At 38.3% G+C, this 20,716-nt stretch overlaps 1 protein-coding gene across 8 annotated transcripts in view; it reads left to right on the top strand.

Annotated features, from left to right (window-relative positions):
* Window positions 1–20,716, top strand: part of NLN (neurolysin) — a 103,756-nt gene that overhangs the window by 28,999 nt on the left and 54,041 nt on the right. For 4 of the 8 annotated variants that reach the window (XM_007973939.3, XM_073014728.1, XM_037982245.2 and 1 more), the window contains 2 exons: window positions 5,847–6,106; window positions 10,019–10,167. In XM_007973939.3, coding sequence (XP_007972130.1) covers window positions 5,847–6,106; window positions 10,019–10,167 — 409 coding nt within the window. The remainder of the gene's footprint in view (window positions 1–5,846; window positions 6,107–10,018; window positions 10,168–20,716) is intronic. The other 4 variants (XM_007973944.3, XM_007973942.3, XM_073014730.1 and 1 more) reach the window with 1 other exon arrangement.

Below are 20,716 nucleotides of genomic sequence, written 5' to 3'. Positions count from 1 at the left end.
CAAAGGGGAAGAAGAGGGATGCTCCGCGAAATGAAGATGGGAGAGGAAAAGCAGAGATAATGCAGAGAGAAAGTACTCAGTAGATCAAAATGTTTTAGTTAGAAGTATAAGGCATTCCCCTGTCACCATTCCTTTTCTTTGGTAACAAGAATTATGAATCCTGAAAAGAATTAAGGTAAAATCCCAGAAGGTGAGAAAAAAAGTATTAAGATAAAAATTTTAATATATTTAGTTGACCCATGACATCATGATTTCTAACTTTTTTTTAGCCCTTCCAGGTTCAGGGAATAGTATTACATTAAGGGAGAAATAGCTTTTCACTAATTGCCTTGGAAACTATAAAACATATATGTGTCCAGCCAAGGTGGAGGTATTGACATCTTTATCAGTTTAACTTTCCCACTACAAATAAATGACAAGTGTTTGAGGTGATAGTTATGCTAATTAACCTGGTTTGATCATTACACAATGTACACATGTATTGAAACATCACACTGTACCCATAAAGATGTACAATTATTATGTGTCAATTAAAAACAAAATAAAACTTAACAATCAGATATACTATGACCACTCAACCTTCCAGTAAATGTTAGGAAATAGATGAAAACCAATGAAGGTCATCTTATCAGTGAAATGCTTGAAGTAATTTTCTTTTAAAACTGAGTAATAGGCCAGGCACGGTGGCTCATGCCTATAATCTCAACACATTGGAAGGCTAAGGAGGGCGGATCACTTCAGGTTAGGAGTTCAGGACCAGCCTGGCCAACATGGTGAAACGCTGTCTCTAATAAAAATACAAAAAACTAGTCAGGCACGGTAACACAAGCTTGTAATTCCAGCTACTCAGAAGGATGAGGCACGAGAATCGCTTTAACCTGGGAGGTGGAGGTTGCAATGAGCTGAGATTACGCCATTGTACTCCAGCCTGGGCGATAGAGTGAGACTCTGTCTCCAAAAAAAAGAAACCTGAGCATTAATAGAAATTTATCTGTAGTCACTGGTTTATACTAAGAGGAGTGGTGAAAAGAACAGGGTATTAAGATGGATACGTCCTATGTTTTTGTCGTCGTTCTCTTTAATATTCCTGTAACTCTGTCATCTCAGGGCCAGCCTTTTTACCTATGCTGGGACTTCCTTGACAGTACAGCCTGTCATGGCCATGACTGACTCTTTCTTAGTGGCGTCTGTTGGCAGAAATAATTATTTTGGAAATTTTCAGCCAACTGTATAAATCCTGAACTTCACATCTTTATTATTTTGCACCAACACCAAGTGTGTAAGACCCTCTACTCATCTGCCATTTCTTGTACTCTGACCTCCATACTGTTGGTTTCTCCCTATACTTATTCCTTTAGCAGTAGAATCCTATATGAGGCAAATAATATAAAACCCCATTCTAACTGATTTCACCATAGAGGGGACTTAACTGACTCATAACTGGAACGGTCAGGCTTTACAATTAGTTGATCTATGGGCTCTATGGTGTCTTTAAATATTTGGTTTCCCTCCTTTATTCTGCCATTCAAAGTGTCTGTTTTATCATAAATCAGATTCTGCTCATTCTCATAGGATGACTGCCAGCTGCAATCTAGGACACAAGTGTACTGACACTTAGTGGGAATGAGACCCCCTTCTCTCACAGCATTCCAAGCAAGAGTACTGAGGGCAGGGACAGCTACCTTCAAAGAACATGAACTGTGTTGGGGGTATATGAGTGTTGAGAGGAAGATGTGCATATAATTAGGTAGGGGAAGAGGTTAATGGCTAGATAACCAATGTGTATCTAACCATCTACTGCAGTGACTTCTCCATTGTTATTTCTGGAACCCTTGTCCTATGGTAAATAAACTCCTCCACTTTTTCATACTCTTCCCTGGATCTTCGCTTCTCTTCCTGACCTTTTCTAAAATCCACTGAACCCTGACAAAAATATTTCCCATGCATCCCTCTTCCTCCCACACCCCATACCACAAAGTAAGGAGGAAAGATCAGTATCCTCTTTTCCCCCAGAGGCCCCCTGCAACCACTGTGATGTCCAGCACTTCATTGTGTAAAAACACCTTTGAAGCTCATGATCTGGTTTTCCCATTTTATATCCTGCTCGTGTTGTCTCCCCCAGTCAGCTGGGAGTTCCTTCTTCAGGTACTCGGGTTCCTGGTTCAGTCTTCCTTTCTCCTCCCAGGATCCACCATCAACCTGCTGACTCCAATGTTCACATAGGCAATTTATCCAAACTAGACTCTTTTTTCTTTACACTCTTGCAAAGAAACTGCTTAATCCTTGAGGTCTTAAATTCAGATATCTCACATTTTTACTATAACCTGACTACTCCCATTTACTGTTTTATTGATTTTACTGAGACTATAGTTTTTCTGTCTAAAACATTGCTCATGTTTTATATTCCTTTTCTTCCTTTCTCTATAGGGAGCTCAGTCTCTCTAAATACCTTAATAATGTAATTGAAAAAAAAGATGGTTTCAAGTAGTATCATAACTATGATAAATTTCTTAAATATTTTATGCAAATTTAAAACAGATTTATTCCCAAATCTTTTGATCTAAAACCAAGGCCTTTTGTTAACTATAAATGATTTGATTGGCATTTCTTACTGTCCTTGTATAAACTACACCTATAATGCATCATCTTTGATTTCCAGTTTCAGCTTCTCGAAAGTGGAACATGAGTATAAGAAACATATAAGTAGTATGAATTCAGAAACCTTCTGAATTGTCACAATTCCTTTCCCAATCTTTCATAAGGACAAGTTTTTTGTGGGAGTTGATTTTTTTTGTAACTCTCTTTTTTAAAGTATTTCTGAAACCTTTTACGTATCCCAGAAATAAGTTTTTAAATTTCGTATACATTTAATCAGTCAAATATTTAAATTACATGAAAATAAGCATAACAGGCATAAACAGGTTTTGGAACAACAGGCTTAACCATTAGTTAGTATGTAACTCAACTGGTGGAAGAAGAAATGTGAAAATGTATTAGAAAATAGCCTGGCAGCCTCAAGTTGTAAGCATCAACTAGTATGTGGACATGAGTTCTTGTGGAGAGTAAAGATGAGGAGGTCAGTATTTAGGTCTCTCCTATGTGAAAAATGTATCTATTCTATGTCTCAACCTCTTTTAGCTACACTGCCTTAGCTCTTCTTTCCATGGCCAAATCCACAGAGAATTGCCTAGGTGCACACTGTCTCCAGTTCTTCACCTCTTCCTTATTCCTCCATCATAGTAGTCAGACCTATACCCCTGCTGCTCCCCTGACACTGCTTTAGCCAGAGTCGTGAATGGCATTCTGCTGCTGTATTCAACAAAGACTTTTCAGTTTTTCTCAACATCTGTATGTTTGGTACTGTTTTCACTGCTTACTTGTCACAAATTCCTAGAACCCATCTTGGCCTAATGTTCCTTCTACCTCAGTGATCATATTAGAGTTAGGGCCCCAATGCTTTTCTCTTCTCTGCAAACTCCTTTGGGTACTCCTATAAATACGATTACCACTTAATATTAATGAATTCCTCTTACATGTTCTGTAGCCACTTCAAACTTGGCATGTCCAAAATTGAGTTTCTCTTTTTTCCCCCATAAAGCCTCCTTTCCCTTGACTCTCTTGACTCTCTCACCTCCACCGCCTCCATCCATTCAGTACCAAGTCCTATTGAGTCCAACTCCTGAATATATTTTAAATCATTCCAATTCCCCCTCTTTCCTAGTTTTGTATACTTTAATCATGAGCCCCAATTACAGCCCCAAGAACAACTTCTTTCTTGAATGATCTCTTTTACAAACCTTTCAGCTCATTATAATTTGAGCAATTTCTCTAAAACACAAATCTGGTATCTCTCACCTGATTTAAACCCATCTATGGCTCTCAAATTGCCTTCAGAATAAGATTGGATGTTTGGGGGAGTTTTTTGTTGTTGTTGTTGTTGTTGTTGTTGTTGTTTTAATGTTGTTTTAATGTTTCGTGTAGACAATATTTCACTATTTTGCCCAGGCTGGTTTCGAACCCTGGACCTTAAGCAATCTGCCTGCCTCAGCCTCTCAAAATATTGGGATTATAGGCATGAGCCACGATGCCTGGCCAAGGTTAGAGGTTCTGATGATTCCCAAGGCTCTTCATTTGCTAAATATCTCTACTTACCTTTTCAGCCTTCTCTCCCCTTATGGCATTACCTTTGGATAATTCCTACACATTGTTCAAATGTTGGTTTGCTAGTTGCTCTTTCTAGAAAATCTTTCTTGACACATTCGCCCTGCCCCAAGACCAGAATGGAGTTCCCTTCTTTTGGAGTTCTCTCTGCTTACCCTTGTCATAACACTCATCTCAGTGTAGTATAATTGCATGTTTATCCATTTGTCCTTTCTACTATGTTAGAATGTCAGGGTCTAAGACAATTTGCCATTTATCCCCATCATCTGTCATGAACTGGATACAGTACATGCTCATAAGTATTAGCTGGATGAATGACTTTAAACAAGTCACTTAGTCTCTCTGAGGCTTCAGTTGCTTCATTAGAAGAGAATACAATAATGCCCTACCTACTTATAAGGTTGTTTTGGGGTCCTGTAAGATAATAGAAATGAAGTTTAGCACAGTGGTTAAGAATATGGGTTCTGGATCCATACTGCCTGGCTTTTAATCCTACCTGTGACCGTACAACTAGCTGCATGGCTTTAGGCAAGTTACTTAACTTCTCTGTGTTTTAGTTTTCTCTTCAGTGAAACAAGACTAACCACAGTATATAACTTAGAGGGTTGTTGGATGACTGAGTTACTGCATGGGAAGTATTTTGAACCGTGCCTGAACAGACAATAAATGTTAGCTACTAAATATAACATTTTTATTTATAAGCCCTAAAATTATATATACTTACATTTGTGCATATATATGCATGTGTATATAGATAGAGAAACATGGCATCAGTATTACTAGTTTGAATGTTTTAAGGGAGTGAAGACTGGTATCATTATTCTTAACAATTTCTTTTTTCTTTTTTTCTTTTAGGATAATGCCATAGCTATCCCAGAGTTTATTTTCCAAATCTTAAATTCAAATTGTCATTCTTAATTTACATGAAATTTTGGTTAAAAAAATTGATGTTCATTATAGGAAGATAAGTTTTTAATGTTTCCTTGCTAAACTTGCAAGGTTTTTTTGAGTCTATGTACATAGTAGGTGGAAGTTAGCACTGGGAAAATATTAAAATAAAAAAGATACTGGCCAGGTGCAGTGGCTCACACCTGTAATCCCAGTACTTTGTGAGGCCAGGGCAGGAGGATTGCTTGAGCTCAGGAGTTCAAAACCAGCCTGGGCAATATGGGGAGACCTCATCTCTACAAATAATTTTTAAAAATTAGTTGGGTATGGTGGTTGTCCCTGTAGTTTCAGCTACTTGGGAGGTTGGGGTTGGTGGAACACTTGAGCCGATGAAGTCAAGGCTGCAGTGAACTGTGATCACGTCACTGCCCTCTATCGTAGACAACAGAATGAGACCCTGTCTTAAAAAAAAGAGAGATGGAAGATTACTGATTTAATTTATGAAGGATAATTATTATAGCTTCAACACCTGACTTTATTTTTCTATATGATTTAATTACACAAACAATTCAGTGTTTGAATTATACAAATTTCATTAAAACTATGTAATTATGCAAGAAAAATAGAAAATACAAGTTACTTAGTTTTGTGCATATGTGTTCACCTGAAAATATTTGCTTGTTTTTTTAAAAAAAAGTTATTTTTAATTTAAAATTTAATTTTATAATGCACATTCATATGTTGACTTTGAACCAACCGAAATCCCTAATTCTTATTCTTTTTCTGATTCTTTTTAGAGTTGGTGGTTCCAGGAATTTACTTAGAATGACATTAGGAAGAGAAGTGATGTCTTCTCTTCAGGCAATGTCTTCCTATACTGTGGCTGGCAGAAATGTTTTAAGATGGGATCTTTCACCAGAGCAAATTAAAACAAGAACTGAGGAGCTCATTGTGCAGACCAAACAGGTGTATGATGCTGTTGGAATGCTCGGTATTGAGGAAGTAACTTACGAGAACTGTCTGCAGGCACTGGCAGATATAGAAGTAAAGTATATAGGTAGGTCAGATGCAGAAGCATATCAGTGTTCCACTTTGTGGACATCTTAAATCATTTCGTGCTTTCTCTCTTTCAGTTTTCCAGTTTTACAAGCATTGATTTTTACATAATTGCTTAAAATTTAATTATGTAAGATTTTAAAATTGTTTATGTTGGCAAAGGTGCTATAAAATGTACACTGATTACACTGCTTTCTGGAGAGCGTTTTGACAATGTGTCAGAACTTTTAAGATATTCATACCCTTTCCCATTAATTCCACTAGGAAAATAATCATATATATGGAAAATTCATGTATCAATTTATGTATAAGTAGGTATTCTTGTCATATCATAGGCTTAGAAACAATTCCCAAATGTCAACCAATAGATTAGATAAATAAATTATGAAACATCCATCCTCTGGAATGCTGTATAATCATTAAAATCATGGTTTACAGGCAGTGTTTAATGGTACAGGGAAAAGGACACAAAAGAACTGGAAGAAAATAAATTTTATCAATGGTTTTGTTAGGATTCTCCAGAAAAATTGAACCTATAGGGGGTGTGTGTGTGTGTGCATGTATGTGTAAGTATACATATGTAAATATATGTATGTGTGGGAAGAGAGAGATCGATTGATAGATTGATTATAGGGAATTGGCTTACGTGATTAAGGCGTCTGGAAAGTCCAGAATCTCAACACATAAGATTAATCATCAGAATGTTTAATGTATCAGGTGATGTGTTTATAGCTAATTTTTACTTTCCTCTTTATGTATTTCTCTATTGTCTGCCCTGACATACATTATTTTTATAACATATTAGACCCTTCAAGTTATAAGGAATGAAGATTCCCTTTGGTTACCTCTAATGGTTGGGCATATTTTGTAGAATGATTATGACAGACAATCTTGGCTGTATATCCAAGTTTCATAAGAGAATATAAGATAGCTGCAGAACTGGTGATCGTAAACATTCGTGTGCATTTTGTAATTTGAAAGATTGTCAGAATCCAGCATAGCCCTAGTGACGTCATCTCCTTGCCCCACTATCCCTTCATTCTCTATGTTTTACTGTAAAAAGGACTTGGCTGTTTTCTCTTATCTCAGCGTTTGTTGACTATTTTCTCTTATCTCAGCATTTGTTTCAGTTTCTGCTCCTACCAGCAACTGCTTCACCTTCATTAATGGCTTCTCAATCTTATTACACATCTTGAATTTAAACTCCTGAATAAAAGAATCTGGTTGTCTTCATTAGTCAAAGTCAAAGGGATAGAGTTAGTCCCTATTCAGCAGAGCTTTTCCACCTGGCGACTTCATGTGCGTGTACCATCATGGATGTGGTTTGTCCTTGGTTCAGGTGCTCACTTCTTCAGTCACTTGTGGCCAAGATGGTATAGCAGCCCATAACTTAGGCATTTGAGACAAAGTCTCACTCTGTCACCCAGGCTGGAGTGCTATGGCACAATCCTAGCTCACTGCAGCCTCGAACTCTTGGGCTCAAGAGATCCTCCTGCCTCAGCTTCCTGAGTAGCTGACACTGCAGGCCTGTTCCACCATGCCCAGCTAATTTTTACATTTTGTGTGGGGATGGGGTTTCACTATGTTGTCCAGGCTGGTCTCCTGTATGTTGCCCACTCCTTGTCTCAGGTGATCCTTCTACCTTGGCTCCCAAAGCACTGGGCTTACAGATGTGAGCCACCATGACTGGCTCAAACAAAATCTTTTAAAAATAATTACTTTAAATTGTTTTTCTCTCAATAATAGATCTTTTCAGCATACTTTCAAGTTTGTGATATTTGTTCTTGCTCCTCTATACATTTATTTTTATGGGTTAATTATCGAAAATTGTGAGTTTGGGAATAGATTTCTTAAAAACTAACTTTCTCTTATCTGGGCATATTTTCTCTCTCCGAGTCCTTTATGCCTCTCATAGTAGCTGTTGAAACCTTGTTTGTCTAGTGTCAGGCACTGGGCATCAGCATTGCCTATAGTTTGGCAGTGAGAGCATAAATCTGATTCCAGGTCTTTGTGGCAAAGTAAGGAAGGAAATGGCTTTCAGCATCTTTGTTTGTTTAAGAATATGTTTCTAATTGTAGGCTCCTGCATTTGATGTTGCTTATATAAGTTTTTGAGCAATTTTTATTCCTTCTTACTACATTTTATAGCTGATTTATTTCATTTCATTTCATTTCATTTCATTTCATTTCATTTTATTTTATTTTATTTTACTTTATTTTATTTTATTTTTAGACAGAGTTTCACTCCTGTTGCCCAGGCTGGAGTGCAGTCGCACAATCTTGGCTCACTGCAACCTCTGCCTCCCAGGTTCAATCAATTCTCCTGCCTCAGCCTCCTGAGTAGCTGGGATTACAGGCATGCACCACCACGCTCTGCTCATTTTGTACTTTTAGTAGAGACAGGGTTTCACCATGTTGGCCAGGCTGGTCTCAAACTCCTAACTCCAGGTGATCCACCTGCCTCAGCCTCCCAAAGTGCTGGGATTATAGGCATGAGCCACCGTTTTATAACTAATTTTTAAAAGTAAGCATATTGCAACCATATAGTTAACTATTATCACTTAAATAAGTGCTGTATTAAATTTCAAAATTTTCTATTCCATTCTTTCCTTAACCAACAGACATAAAATTATATATTAAATCCTAAAGTATAATTTCATAATTTGATATTTCAAAAATAGACCTTATGTATTTATTCTGATATTTGTGGCAGGTATTTCTAATAACTTTATTTGTAGCAATGTTTTAAGAGGACTGATATGAGTGAGGCAGTTTGTTTAACTGTATAGTTTCTTGCTGTATAAAGGATAGCTCTACAGTCTCCTAGAGATCATATGGAAATTTTACTGTTTATAATACCTTCACAATACTGAAGTTAATCAAATAAAAATTCACTTATTTTCACAGCATAGCACAACCATCACTATAAGCCCATACTTATTTTTGTTGTATAGTATTGGTTATTTCACTGACATCAGAGATTTTTACCCAATTAAAGTCAAAATAGAAATTGATGAAAAACCCAAGAACCAACTTTAATATGTGAAGATCAAACCAAACTAAATTATCATTGTTATTTAACAGGAATGTCTCCAATGTCTAGCTACTTACTGGATGTGTCCACTTAGATTTCTGGGAATCCTTTGAAATTATCTGGAATTTTGAATGTTTTTATGTATGTGTGCATTTGGGGTAGGGTCCATTGCTTTGATTAGATTTTCTATGGAGTCTTTATCTTTTTATGTACCCTTTCCCCATCCCAGATCCTAAGATGCCTCAGTATCAGAACTGTGTCTTTCTCTTCCTACATTCCCAGTTGATAAATTATACCCTCAGGCCAGATGCAGTGGTTCACGCCTATAATCCTAATACTTTAGGAGACTGAGGTGGGAGGATCACTTTAGCCCAGGAGTTGGAGACCAGCCTGGGAAATATGGCAAAACCCCATCTCTACAAAAAATACAAAAATTAGCTGAGTGTGGTAGATCATGCCTGTGGTCCCAGACACTCAATGGTGTTGGGGAAGGAGTGTGCTGAGGCAGGAGTGTTGCTTGAGCCTGGCAAGTTAAGGCTGTAGTGAGCTGTGATTGCACCACTGCACTCCAGCCTGGGCGACAAAGCCTGGGCGACAAAGCAAGACCCTGTCTCCAAAAAAAAAAAAAAAAAAATTATACCCCAGTGTACTTCGATAAGTGCTCAGCTCACATCCTTACCGTTCATAATGATGCCAACTGGAACAGCCAAGTCCTGCATTAGATGCTTTTTCTTGGTAGCCTTAGGAGCCTTTATAGAAAGTATAAAATAAAATTAAAAAAACTTTTATTGGCATGAGAATTCACTGGGTATGAGGTATTTGGCTTAATACTGATTTGGCAAGTCCTGTTGTGTGGTAATATTTTGGTCTCCATCCGCAGTGGAAAGGACCATGCTAGACTTTCCCCAGCATGTATCCTCTGACAAAGAAGTACGAGCAGCAAGTACAGAAGCAGACAAAAGACTTTCTCGTTTTGATATTGAGATGAGCATGAGAGGAGATATATTTGAGAGAATTGTTCGTTTGCAGGTAAGTGGTATTATACATCCCTTTAAAGAGGGGAAAACTACAACAAAAAAGAACCTTCGATCATCAGTAAAACATACTGATTGGATTTTCTTAGATTTTATTTCCAATGATTATAATACCATAATGGGCATTATATAGTAATACATAATGTTAATTGTATCGTTGAGATTATGTTGAGCTGCTAATTCCATTCAATTAAAGATCAAATGTAGAAGAGGGAACATCTGTAATGTTAAGGCTTTTTAACGACATTATGAACTTAATGGTTGCATGTAAGGGTTATCTTAGACCAAATCAATTAGAAGCAAGTGGAATCAAGTTGTTTATCTTAAATATCTTGTGGTTTGGGAACCATAATATTGATGACATACTGTTGATGCTGTATGCCAGTCATTCCTGTCTGTCATCCTTACATTTTTGAAGACTTGCGGAAATTATGGATAAATGTTCTAGGTGGGTCTGCCCAAGTGTATTTGATCTTTTCACCAGTGTTGATTTGCCTCCTAGCAGTTTCATCATGCCTTGCTTTCAATTTTTATTTTCATGACACTTCAGCAATTTGTTTGGGAAAAAAACAGTTTTAAAATTCCAGGCATTTTTTTTGTTTGTTTAATTTTGCATGTTTCTTTCTGCAGAATCCCAATTCTTTTTTTCCTTTTTAGCAGACCATGACAAGAGTTGAAATATTTTAAATTAAATGGCATTTTATTTTGTAACTCATTATACAATGTGTAATCAAGATTTAGACATGTAAGGTGTATATCCTGTTTATTTTCTCATATCAAACGTGCATTTTTCATCCTGTAATTGATAATCTTATAATTCATAATAACTGATGAAAGTAACTTATGAAAATAACTTTATGATTATTCTTAATTCGCTAAATTGTTCTTCTTGCTCCTTTTGACTGCAGTTATTCAGTGTGATTTAAATCATGGCCTTTTTAGTATCCCCATTTTATTTCATCCCCAAATTACTTTTCTTTCTTGTTCTATATTTTTTTATGTAATTTGGAATTTTTCCTAGAATTTCTAGTTTCCTTTGATTCATCCTATTTTCATCATGATTTCTAAGTTCTCATTTGAAATAATGTTTTTTATTTTCACATTCTGTGATCTTATGAATGTTACCAAGGTATGAAAGGTTTGTCACTTTAGATTCTTTGTCATAGAGTACTTTTAAATTTCATATATTTGAGACCAGCCTGGCCAACATGGTGAAACTCTGTCTCTACTAAAAACACGAAAATCAGCCAGGCGTGGTGGCAAGCACCTGTATTCCCAGCTACTCGGGAGGCTGAGGCAGTAGAATTACTTGAACCCAGGAGGCAGAGGTTGCAGTGAGCCGAGACCATGCCATTGGGCTCCAGCCTGGGCAACAAGAGCAAAACTTCATCTAAAAAAAAATACAAATTAATTAATTAATTAAAAATAGAAAAATTAGCTGGGAATGGTGGTGAGTGCCTGTAGTCCCAGCTACTCGGGAGGCTGAGGTGGGAGGATTGCTTGTGCCCAGGAGGTTGAGACTGCACTGAGCAGTGGTTGTGCGACTGTACTCCAGCCTGAGTCACAGAGTGAGACCATGTCTCAGAAAGAAAAAAAAAAATTCCACACATAAAGGCCTCATTAAGCTGGATAAATAGGATCTTAAATTTATGTGATGTCAGCAATTTCAGGCCTGCTCTGCTAAAATTAGGATGCTCTGAATAATATTCCCAAGATACCAATAATGTATATAATAATCAAATATATTATCCCAATGGGATATAAAATGTTATTTTAGCTCTATTTTCCACTTAAAATTAATACATAGCAAAGTGAAATTACTTTTCATAATTCTTCATGCAATAAGGGCTCCAGTTACCTATTGATGCATAACATATTACCTCAAAATTTAGTGACCTGAAATAGCAACAATCATTTTATTTTCTCTCACAGTTTCTGTGGATCAAGAATTCAGAAACGAATTAGTTGGACAGTTCTGACTTGGGGTCTGACGTGTGGTTTCAGGCCGTGGTGACTAGGGTTGAAGCAGGTAGGAACTAATCAGGCATCTGTCGTTATTCATGTAGTCTCAGGGGTATCTGTATTTGTCCATTTTCACACGGCTATAAAGAGTACCTGAGACTGGGTAATTTATAAAGAAAGAGGCTTAATTGACTCACAGTTCCACATGGCTGGGAGGCTTTAGGAACTTATAGTCATGGCAGAAGGCGAAGGGGAAGCAAGGCATGTCTTACATGGTATCAGGAGAGAGAGCGCAGGGGAAGCACCAGACACTTATCAAGCAATCAGATTTCGTAAGGACTCACTCAACATCACGAGAACAGCATAGGGGAAACCACCCCATGATCCATTCACTTCCCACCAGCTCCCTCCCTTGACATGTGGGAATTACAATTTGGATTACAATTTGAGATGAGATTTGGGTGGGGACACAGCCAAACTATCATTGCAGCCCTGTCCCCTCCCAAATCTCATGTTCTTTTCACATTTCAAAACCAATCATGCCTCCCCAACAGTCCCCATAGTCTTAATTCATTCCAGCATGAACTCATGAAGGGGTGGCCTGCCCCTCCACACCTGTGGGCGTTTCTCGTTAGGTGGAACGAGACACTTGAGAAAAGAAATGAGACACAGAGACAAAGTATAGAGAGAGAAAAAGTGGGCCCAGGGGACCAGCGCTTAGCATACAGAGGACCCACGCCGGCACTGGTCTCTGAGTTCCCTTAGTATTTATCGATAATTACCTTTACCATCTTAGAAAACAGGGAAGTAGCAGGATAATACGATCATCATAGGGAGAAGGTCAGCAGTAAGACATATGAATAAAGATCTCTGTGACATGAATAAGTTTAAGAAAAGTGCTGTGCCTTGATATGCATATGCAAACATCTTCATAAACCTTTTTAGTGCATAAAGAGCAGCATTGCGCTAGCAAGTCCCACCTTTCGCCCTAAGGCGGTTTTCTCCTTTCTCAGTAAACAGAATATACAATCGGTTTTATGAGATGTTCCATTGCCCAGGGACAGGCAGGAGACTGATGCTTTTCTCTATCTCAACCGCCAACAACCACCAACAACCGCCAAGAGCCTTCTTTCCTCTTGTACTAGTCTTCCTCAGCACAGACCCTTCACGGGTGTCAGGCTGGGGGACCATCAGGTCTTTCCCTTCCCATGAGGCCATATTTCAGACTATCACATGGGGAGAAACCTTGGACAATACCTAGCTTTCCTAGGCAGAGGTCCCTGCGACCTTTGGCAGTGTATGTGTCCCTGGGTACTTGAGATTAAGAGAATGGTGATGACTTTTAACCAGCATACTGCCTTCAGGCACTTGTTTAACAAAGCACACCCTGTACAGCCCAAAATCCTTTAAACCTTGAGTCACCACAGCACATGTCTCTTGCAAGGACAAGGTTGGGGGTAGGGTCACAGGTTAATGGCATCTCAAATACAGAACAAAATGGAGTCTCTTATGTCTACTTCTTTCTATATAGACACAGTAACAGTCTGATCTTTCTTTCTTTTCCGCACAACTCAAAAGTCTAAGTCCAAAGTCTCTTCTGAGACAAGGCAAGTCCCTTCTGCCTATGAGTCTGTAAAATCAAAGACAAGTTAGTTACTTCTAAGATGCAATGCAGGTACAGGCATTGGGTAAATGTTCACATTCCAAATGGGAGAAATTGGCCAAAACAAAGGGGCCACAGGTCCTATGCAAGTGTAAAATCTGGCCAGGCAGTCTTAAATCTTAAAACTCCAAAATCTCCTATGACTCCATGTCTCACATACAGGGCACGCTGATCTAAGGGGTGGGCTCCCATGGCCTTGGGTGGCTCTGCGTCTGTGGTTCTCAGGTTACAACCCCTGCAGCTGCTTTCACAGGCTGGTGTTGAGTGCCTGCAGCTTTTCCAGGTGCAGGGTGCAAGCTGTCATGGATCTACCATTCTGGAGTCTGGGGGGCAGTAGCACTCTTCTCACAGCTCCACTAGGCAGTGCCCTAGTGGAGCTGTGGCAGGAGAGAGAGTGAGCTCAGGGGAAGCATCAGACACTTATAAAACAACTAGGTCTTGTGAGAACTCACTATCATGACAGCATGGGGGAAACTGATCACATGATCCAATCACCTCCTACCATGTCCCTCCCTCAATACATAGGGATTGAAATTCAGATTACAATTCAAGATGAGATTTGGTTGGGCCACAGACAAATAATATCAGTGTCTTGGTTAGATTGGGCTACCGTAACAAAATACCATAGACTGAATCCTTTAAATGACAGAAATTAACTTTTTCACAGTTGTAGAGGCTGCAAGTCCAAGATCAGTGTGCCAGCATGGTTGGGTTCTGGTGATAGCCCTCTTCCTGGCTTGCGGATGGCTGCTTCCCTTCCCTGCTGGCCGTTCCTCAGTGTGTGCACATGGTACAGGTTGGGAGGTGGGGGACAGGAAGGAGAGAGAGACAGGGAGAACTCTTCTTCTCTTCCTAAAAGGCCACAATCCTGTCAGATTAAGAACTGCCCTTCTGACCTCATTTAACCTTAATTACCTGCCAAAAGCCTATTTACAAATACAGCCACACTGGGGATAGGGCTTCTACAAAAGAACTTGAAAGGACACAGTTCAGTCCATAGCACAGAGCGTCTCCATGTGGTCCATTTGTGTGGGTTAATTTGGGTTTCCTTACAGTGTGGTGGTATCAGGATGGTAGGTCTTCTTTCATGAGACTCTGCTCCGACATGAGTGTTCCAGCAAGCCACATAGAAGCTACTTTGCCCTTATGACCTGTCACGGAAGTCACATGACATCACTTCTGCCATACCATATTGGTTGACAAGTCACTGCATTCTTCCCAGATGCAAGGGACACCACATCTCAGTCTGGGGAGTATCATTTAATTAGCAGTCATGTTTCAAAACCTTCAAAATAGGGGAGGAGGTGGGGATGGTTAATGAGAACCGAAAGAAAAAAAAATAGAATGAATAAGACCTGCTACTTGATAGCACAACAGGGTGACTATGGTCAATAATGACTTAATTGTACATTTGGAAATAACAAGGTACAACTGGATTATTTGTAACACAAAACATAAATGCTTGAGGGAAGGGTTACCCCATTCTCTGTGATGTGATTATTACATATTGATTGCCTGTCTCAAAACATTTCATGTGCCCCATAAATGTATACACCTACCGTATACCCACAAAAAATTTTTAAAACCTTCAAAACAAATAATTTGTTGACTAAATGGATGGAAGAAATTACAGTAGAGGGTAAGACTAACCAGTGTGTTGTGGTCCTCTTTTCTCTCTCCCAGTGTATGACTACTAAGACTGCCTTACATTTGTATAGCAATATGACTCATATAACCTTGATTCCAATCTAATGAGGTAGGCTTTTTTATAATGTAAGTGGAGAAACTGAAGCTCAGAAACAATAACTTTCCAAGAGCCACATCACTGGTGGGTAAGTGCTTGCCAAAAACCATGTAGACTGTTTGTTAAACCCTTCAAGGGAGGGAGGTATCATGTTTGATTCTATTTTGCCCCTCTGGCAGAGTGCCTGATAAAAAGCAATCGTTCAGTAAATGTTCATCAAACTAAAGTGAGAAAGCAGTTAGTGGCAGATCCAGAAAATAGGCCTTCAGTAATTGCTGGGACATAAGTTACCCATTTGGAAAAATAAAATAAAATTGAATGTCTTCCTCGCAACCAACTGAAAAGCAATTCCTAACGGATTAAAGTCATAAAAGGCTAGAGCTTAAAGCTTCTAGATCCTGTACAGGAAGATATCTTTATGACATCTGGGCAGGGATATATTTATTAAGATGCAAAAAGTGCTAACTACGAAATATAAGGCTAATAAACTTGACTATGTTAAAATAACTTCTGTTCATAAGGAAAGGTAAAAAGTTCAAATACTGAGAAAATAAATTTATAAAACATTAAACTAGTGATGCATTCAGGATAAAGAACTACTACAATCAATAACAAACATCCCAGTAGGAAAATGGACAAATGATATGAAGAAATATTTCAACAGAAACACACATAGCAATTAAATGTATGAAAAGATGTTCAACTTTATTAGTAATCAGAGAAATGCAAATGAAGACCATAATAAGTTGCCATTCTTCACTCACAAGATTGGCAAAGATTAAGAAAACCAACAATCCCAAGTTATCTTTGTGGATGTGGATCAACAAGAATGTTTGTGCACTGCTTCTAAGAGTGTAACTGATTCATCACCAAGTTGGAGAAAAACTTAGCATTAGAAAGTTGGAGCTTACATTCTCCACAACCTAGCACATCCTCCCACTCCCACCTCAGTATTTACCTAGAGATACCCTTGCATTTGTGCAAAATAATATTGAACAACCCAGATTCCCATCAGCAAGAAAATGGATCTATAAATTGTGGTACATTTATGCAATGGAATATTTTATAGCATTAAAATAAATAAGTATAACAACATGGAACACTATAGTTGAATCTTAGTAAAAGTAAAGGAAAGAAATTGCAGAATACTGCATGCAATATGATACTTTATAAAGCTCAAAAAGAAACAAAACTGTACAATATATAAGTGGTAAAACTGGAAAAAATTGTTTATCACAAAATTCAAAAGAGTAGTTATTTTTTGCACAGCTTACCTGTTGCATAAGTAAATGCAATGGTATTATTAATGTCCTATTTTATAAGTCGAGGGGGGATTTAATTTGTCCTCACTACATATATATAGTTATATTCATTTGCAGATATCAGGTTTCACATGAAAATTTAACGTGTATTAAATGTATCCTTAATTCCACCAAGAAAAAAAAAGAAAAAGAAAAAGCAGTGAAAACAAGGACTTCCTCATCCTTTTAAGCTAAAAGAAAGGCCAAGGGTCACAAGCCTGCAGTTATGACTGCAGGTATTAGTATTTCCCAGTTCTTACAAGGGCTTCACAATCGTTGGCTTTTAAAAAGCCAACAAACATCAAAGAAGATTTCGTACCTGCTCTTTCCAGCCATTTTGGTGAGAAAAATGTACAGTGTCTTCATGTCAAAACAATCAGGCATATTCTATTCCAGTGGCCTGCTAAGGAATAAATACACAAGAGGAATTCTTTCATGAAATAGAGGCTGAATTATGCAAGCTAAATTTGAGGAGTACAGTGATCTATTGTAATTTTTTTTTTTTTTTTTTTTTTTTTTTTTTAGAGTGGCAGGCTTTAGTCTTGCCAATTCATCTGAGCCAATTAGTGATTTAAATAGGAAAACTTTAATGTTACAGTGCAGATGAATAGGTCATGAGATTGAGTATATGATTTTAAACATTATGTAATCTCTCCTACTTGACCAGCCATGGAGACCCAGCTCCAAATTAAAATACAAGAACCATTACCAGCCGGGTATGGTGGCTCATGTCTGAAATCCCAGCACTTTGGGAGGCCAAGGTGAGCAGATGGCCTGAGCCCAGGAGTTCCAAACCAGCCTGGGCAAGATGGCGAAACCTCGTCTCTACCAAAAATACAGAAATTAGCCAGTCTCATAACCCGGTCTCTAAATAAATAAATAAACAAACAAAAATTTTAAAATTAAGTTAAAAAAAAAAGAACCAGTATCGTAAAACAGTGACCAAAAACCAAAAAAAAGAATGATATTCCAAATTCGTTTACAATTTAATTCCTTTTATTTTCCATGTCTTCCTGATTTTTGAAATATGTAAGTCTAGTCATTGATCATAATCAATACTACTAAACTTGTAATTTTGTTGAGTCTTAAAAGCCTAGGGATCCAGATATAAAGCATCAACTACCTTGGCTTAGTTTCCCCATTGGCCAGGCACCCTTCTTTTGTGCCCCCCTTTTTTCCAAGTACTTACCTATTTTTTAAACGTGCTGTGTGATATTGATGTTATCTATTAATATGTCTGTCTTTTCCTTCATGTGACTTCAGGCTCTTTAAGAATATTCCTTTTTGTTTCCTTAGTGCCAAGAATAAATAGGAGCTCAGTAAATGTATGTTGAACTGAACTAGCCCCAGTGAAAATGTATCTTCATGCAGTGTGATGCCTCACTTAAGCAACCTCACACTGTGGCTCACAGAAGCAGTGAATCTTGTGATGGCATATTGAATTAGTAGTCAGCAAGGGATGTTGGCTATATCCCCCTAGCCCAGGAGTACAGACAACTACCTAAGAATGTCCTCTTCACAGTGTAGTAAGATAGCAACCTTACAGTAAATGTCATGGACTGGGGCTGGGGGTAAGGGGGAGCAGAAGAACTAAATTGCAAATATAATACAATCAGTTATTTCTCTATTTTAGTTTAATTTTTTTGGTTTGGGTTTTTGTTTTTTTTTTTCTGGGTTTTTTGTTTTGTTTTTTTGTTTTGTGTGTTTTTGTTTTTTTTTTTTTACAAACAGTCTTGCTCTGTCACCCAGGCTGAACCGTAGTAACACGATCTCAGCTGACTTCAACCTCCGCCTCCCAGGCTCAAGTGATTCTCCCACCTCAGCCTCCCAAGTAGCTGGGACTACAGGCACATGCCACCACACCCGGCTCTCTTATCCTGTTAGAATTTCTTAGCAAATTCAGAGTTCCTAATTCTTTTTTTTTTTTTTTTTTTTTTAAATGAGGTGGGTTCTCACTCTGTCACCTAGGCCAGAGTGCAGTGGCGCAGTCATGGCTCACTGCAGCCTGAACCACCTGGGCTCAAGTGATCCTCCCGCCTTGGCCTCCCAAACTGCTAGGATTACAGGCATAAGCCACCACGCCCAGTCCTGAATTCTATTTGGTTTTTTTTGAGACAGGTTCTCACTCTGTTGCCCAGGCTGGAGGGCAGTGGCTCAATCTTGGCTCACTGCAACCTCTGCCTCCTGGCCCAAGCAGTCCTCCCACCTCAGCCCCCCAAGTAGCTAAGACTACAAGCACACAGCACCATGCCCAGCTAATTTTTGTATTTTTTTGTTGTTGTAGAGACAGGGTTTTGCCATGTTTCCCAGGCTGGTGAACTGAGCTCAATTGATCCTCCCACCTCAGCTTCCCACAGTGTTGGGATTATAGGCATGAGCCTCCTTGCCCAGCCCTGAATTCATTTTTTAAATGATATTCAGAGAAATATATTATCTTAATCTTCATAGTTCTTTTAACGGCATTGTAATTTCTCCTTTGTATAGTACAGAAAATCCCACTGAAATAATTTTTTATTTACGTATTTTAGAAACAGAAAATATGAAGTTCTTGTGAAGAAAAAGACAAAGTCATGAGACAGAAGGTGGGGAGGGTTTGGAGGAAATTAAGAAACTCAGTATTTGGCCAGGCATGGTGGCTCATGTCTGTAATTCCAGCAGGTTGGGAAGACGAGGCAGGTGGATCACTTGAGCTCAGGAGTTTTAGAACAGCCTAGGCAATGTGATTAAACTCCTTCTCTACAAAATATACCAAAATTAGCCAGATGTGGTGGCATGTGCCTGTAATCCCAGCTACTTGGGAGGCTGAGGTGTGAAAATCTATTGAGCCTAGGAGTTCAAGGCTGCAGTGAGCCATGATCACACCACTGTACTCCAGCCTAGGTGACAGAGTGAGACCCTGTCTCAAAAATAATAATAAACTCAATTTTTTGTGATAAAATTTTAAAGAATGATTAAGGATGGTATTATAGTAAGTAGTATGGTACATTGGGAAAAACATTAAACTAGAATTTGTAGTGTTGTTTTTTTTGTTTGTTTGTTTTGCTATTTTGAACCATTAGATAGATATATGATCTTGGGAAAATCATTTAATCTCAGTTTTCTTGTCTGTAATGTGAATATATAATCAGACTTGTGAGAGAGATGCAGAGAGAGAGAGAGAGAGAATACACATTCATATTAAAACTCTTTGTTACAGGAGGAAGTTAGGGGAAAATTAAATCTTGTCACCACAGAGACTGAAATAAGGTTCCATACTGTCAGATCATATAAATTTAAAAATCACTTGTGAAACTTTAGCCCTCTACTCTTTAAGCAGAAAAACTTCACCTAAAGAGGTCTATGGCCTGGCTGAGATTCAAGGGGAGAAATTTTTGTTAGGAAGGAAGGTGCAATTACAGCAAGACAGTCTAGAAGTGTTGGCTGATTCCCTCTTAGAAAATCCTTGGGCAGTAATTCTGACCTTGCCTGGGGATTGTAAGAGAATATTACTATGATCAACTCTAGGAGAGGAATGTGCTTAAGAAGCACATTTTAGAAGTGCCTTACTCCTACCAGAGAACTCTGGGGATTTCCCAAGACCTGTGTCTGCCTTGCAAGGAGTGTCTGGTTATAATTAGTCAGATTTCTGTTGTGTCATTTTTGTGGTAAGTTAAAGATTTCATTACAGTTAATCAGTCATACATATATAAATTTATATATATATATATATATATATTTTTTTTTTTTTTTTTTTTTTTTTTGAGAACTGGGCCAGAATGCAGTGGCGCGATCTTAGCCCACTACAACCTCCACCTCCCGGGTTCAAGTGATTCTCCTGCCTCAGCCTCCCAAGTAGCTGGAATTACATGCACACGCCACCAAACCGGGCTGATTT

The sequence above is a fragment of the Chlorocebus sabaeus genome, chromosome 4 (assembly GCF_047675955.1).
Source record: "Chlorocebus sabaeus isolate Y175 chromosome 4, mChlSab1.0.hap1, whole genome shotgun sequence".
NCBI classification, from domain to species: domain Eukaryota; kingdom Metazoa; phylum Chordata; class Mammalia; order Primates; family Cercopithecidae; genus Chlorocebus; species Chlorocebus sabaeus.
The sequence above is the reverse complement of the archived record's forward strand: the minus strand, read 5'-3'. Positions and strand labels throughout refer to the sequence as shown.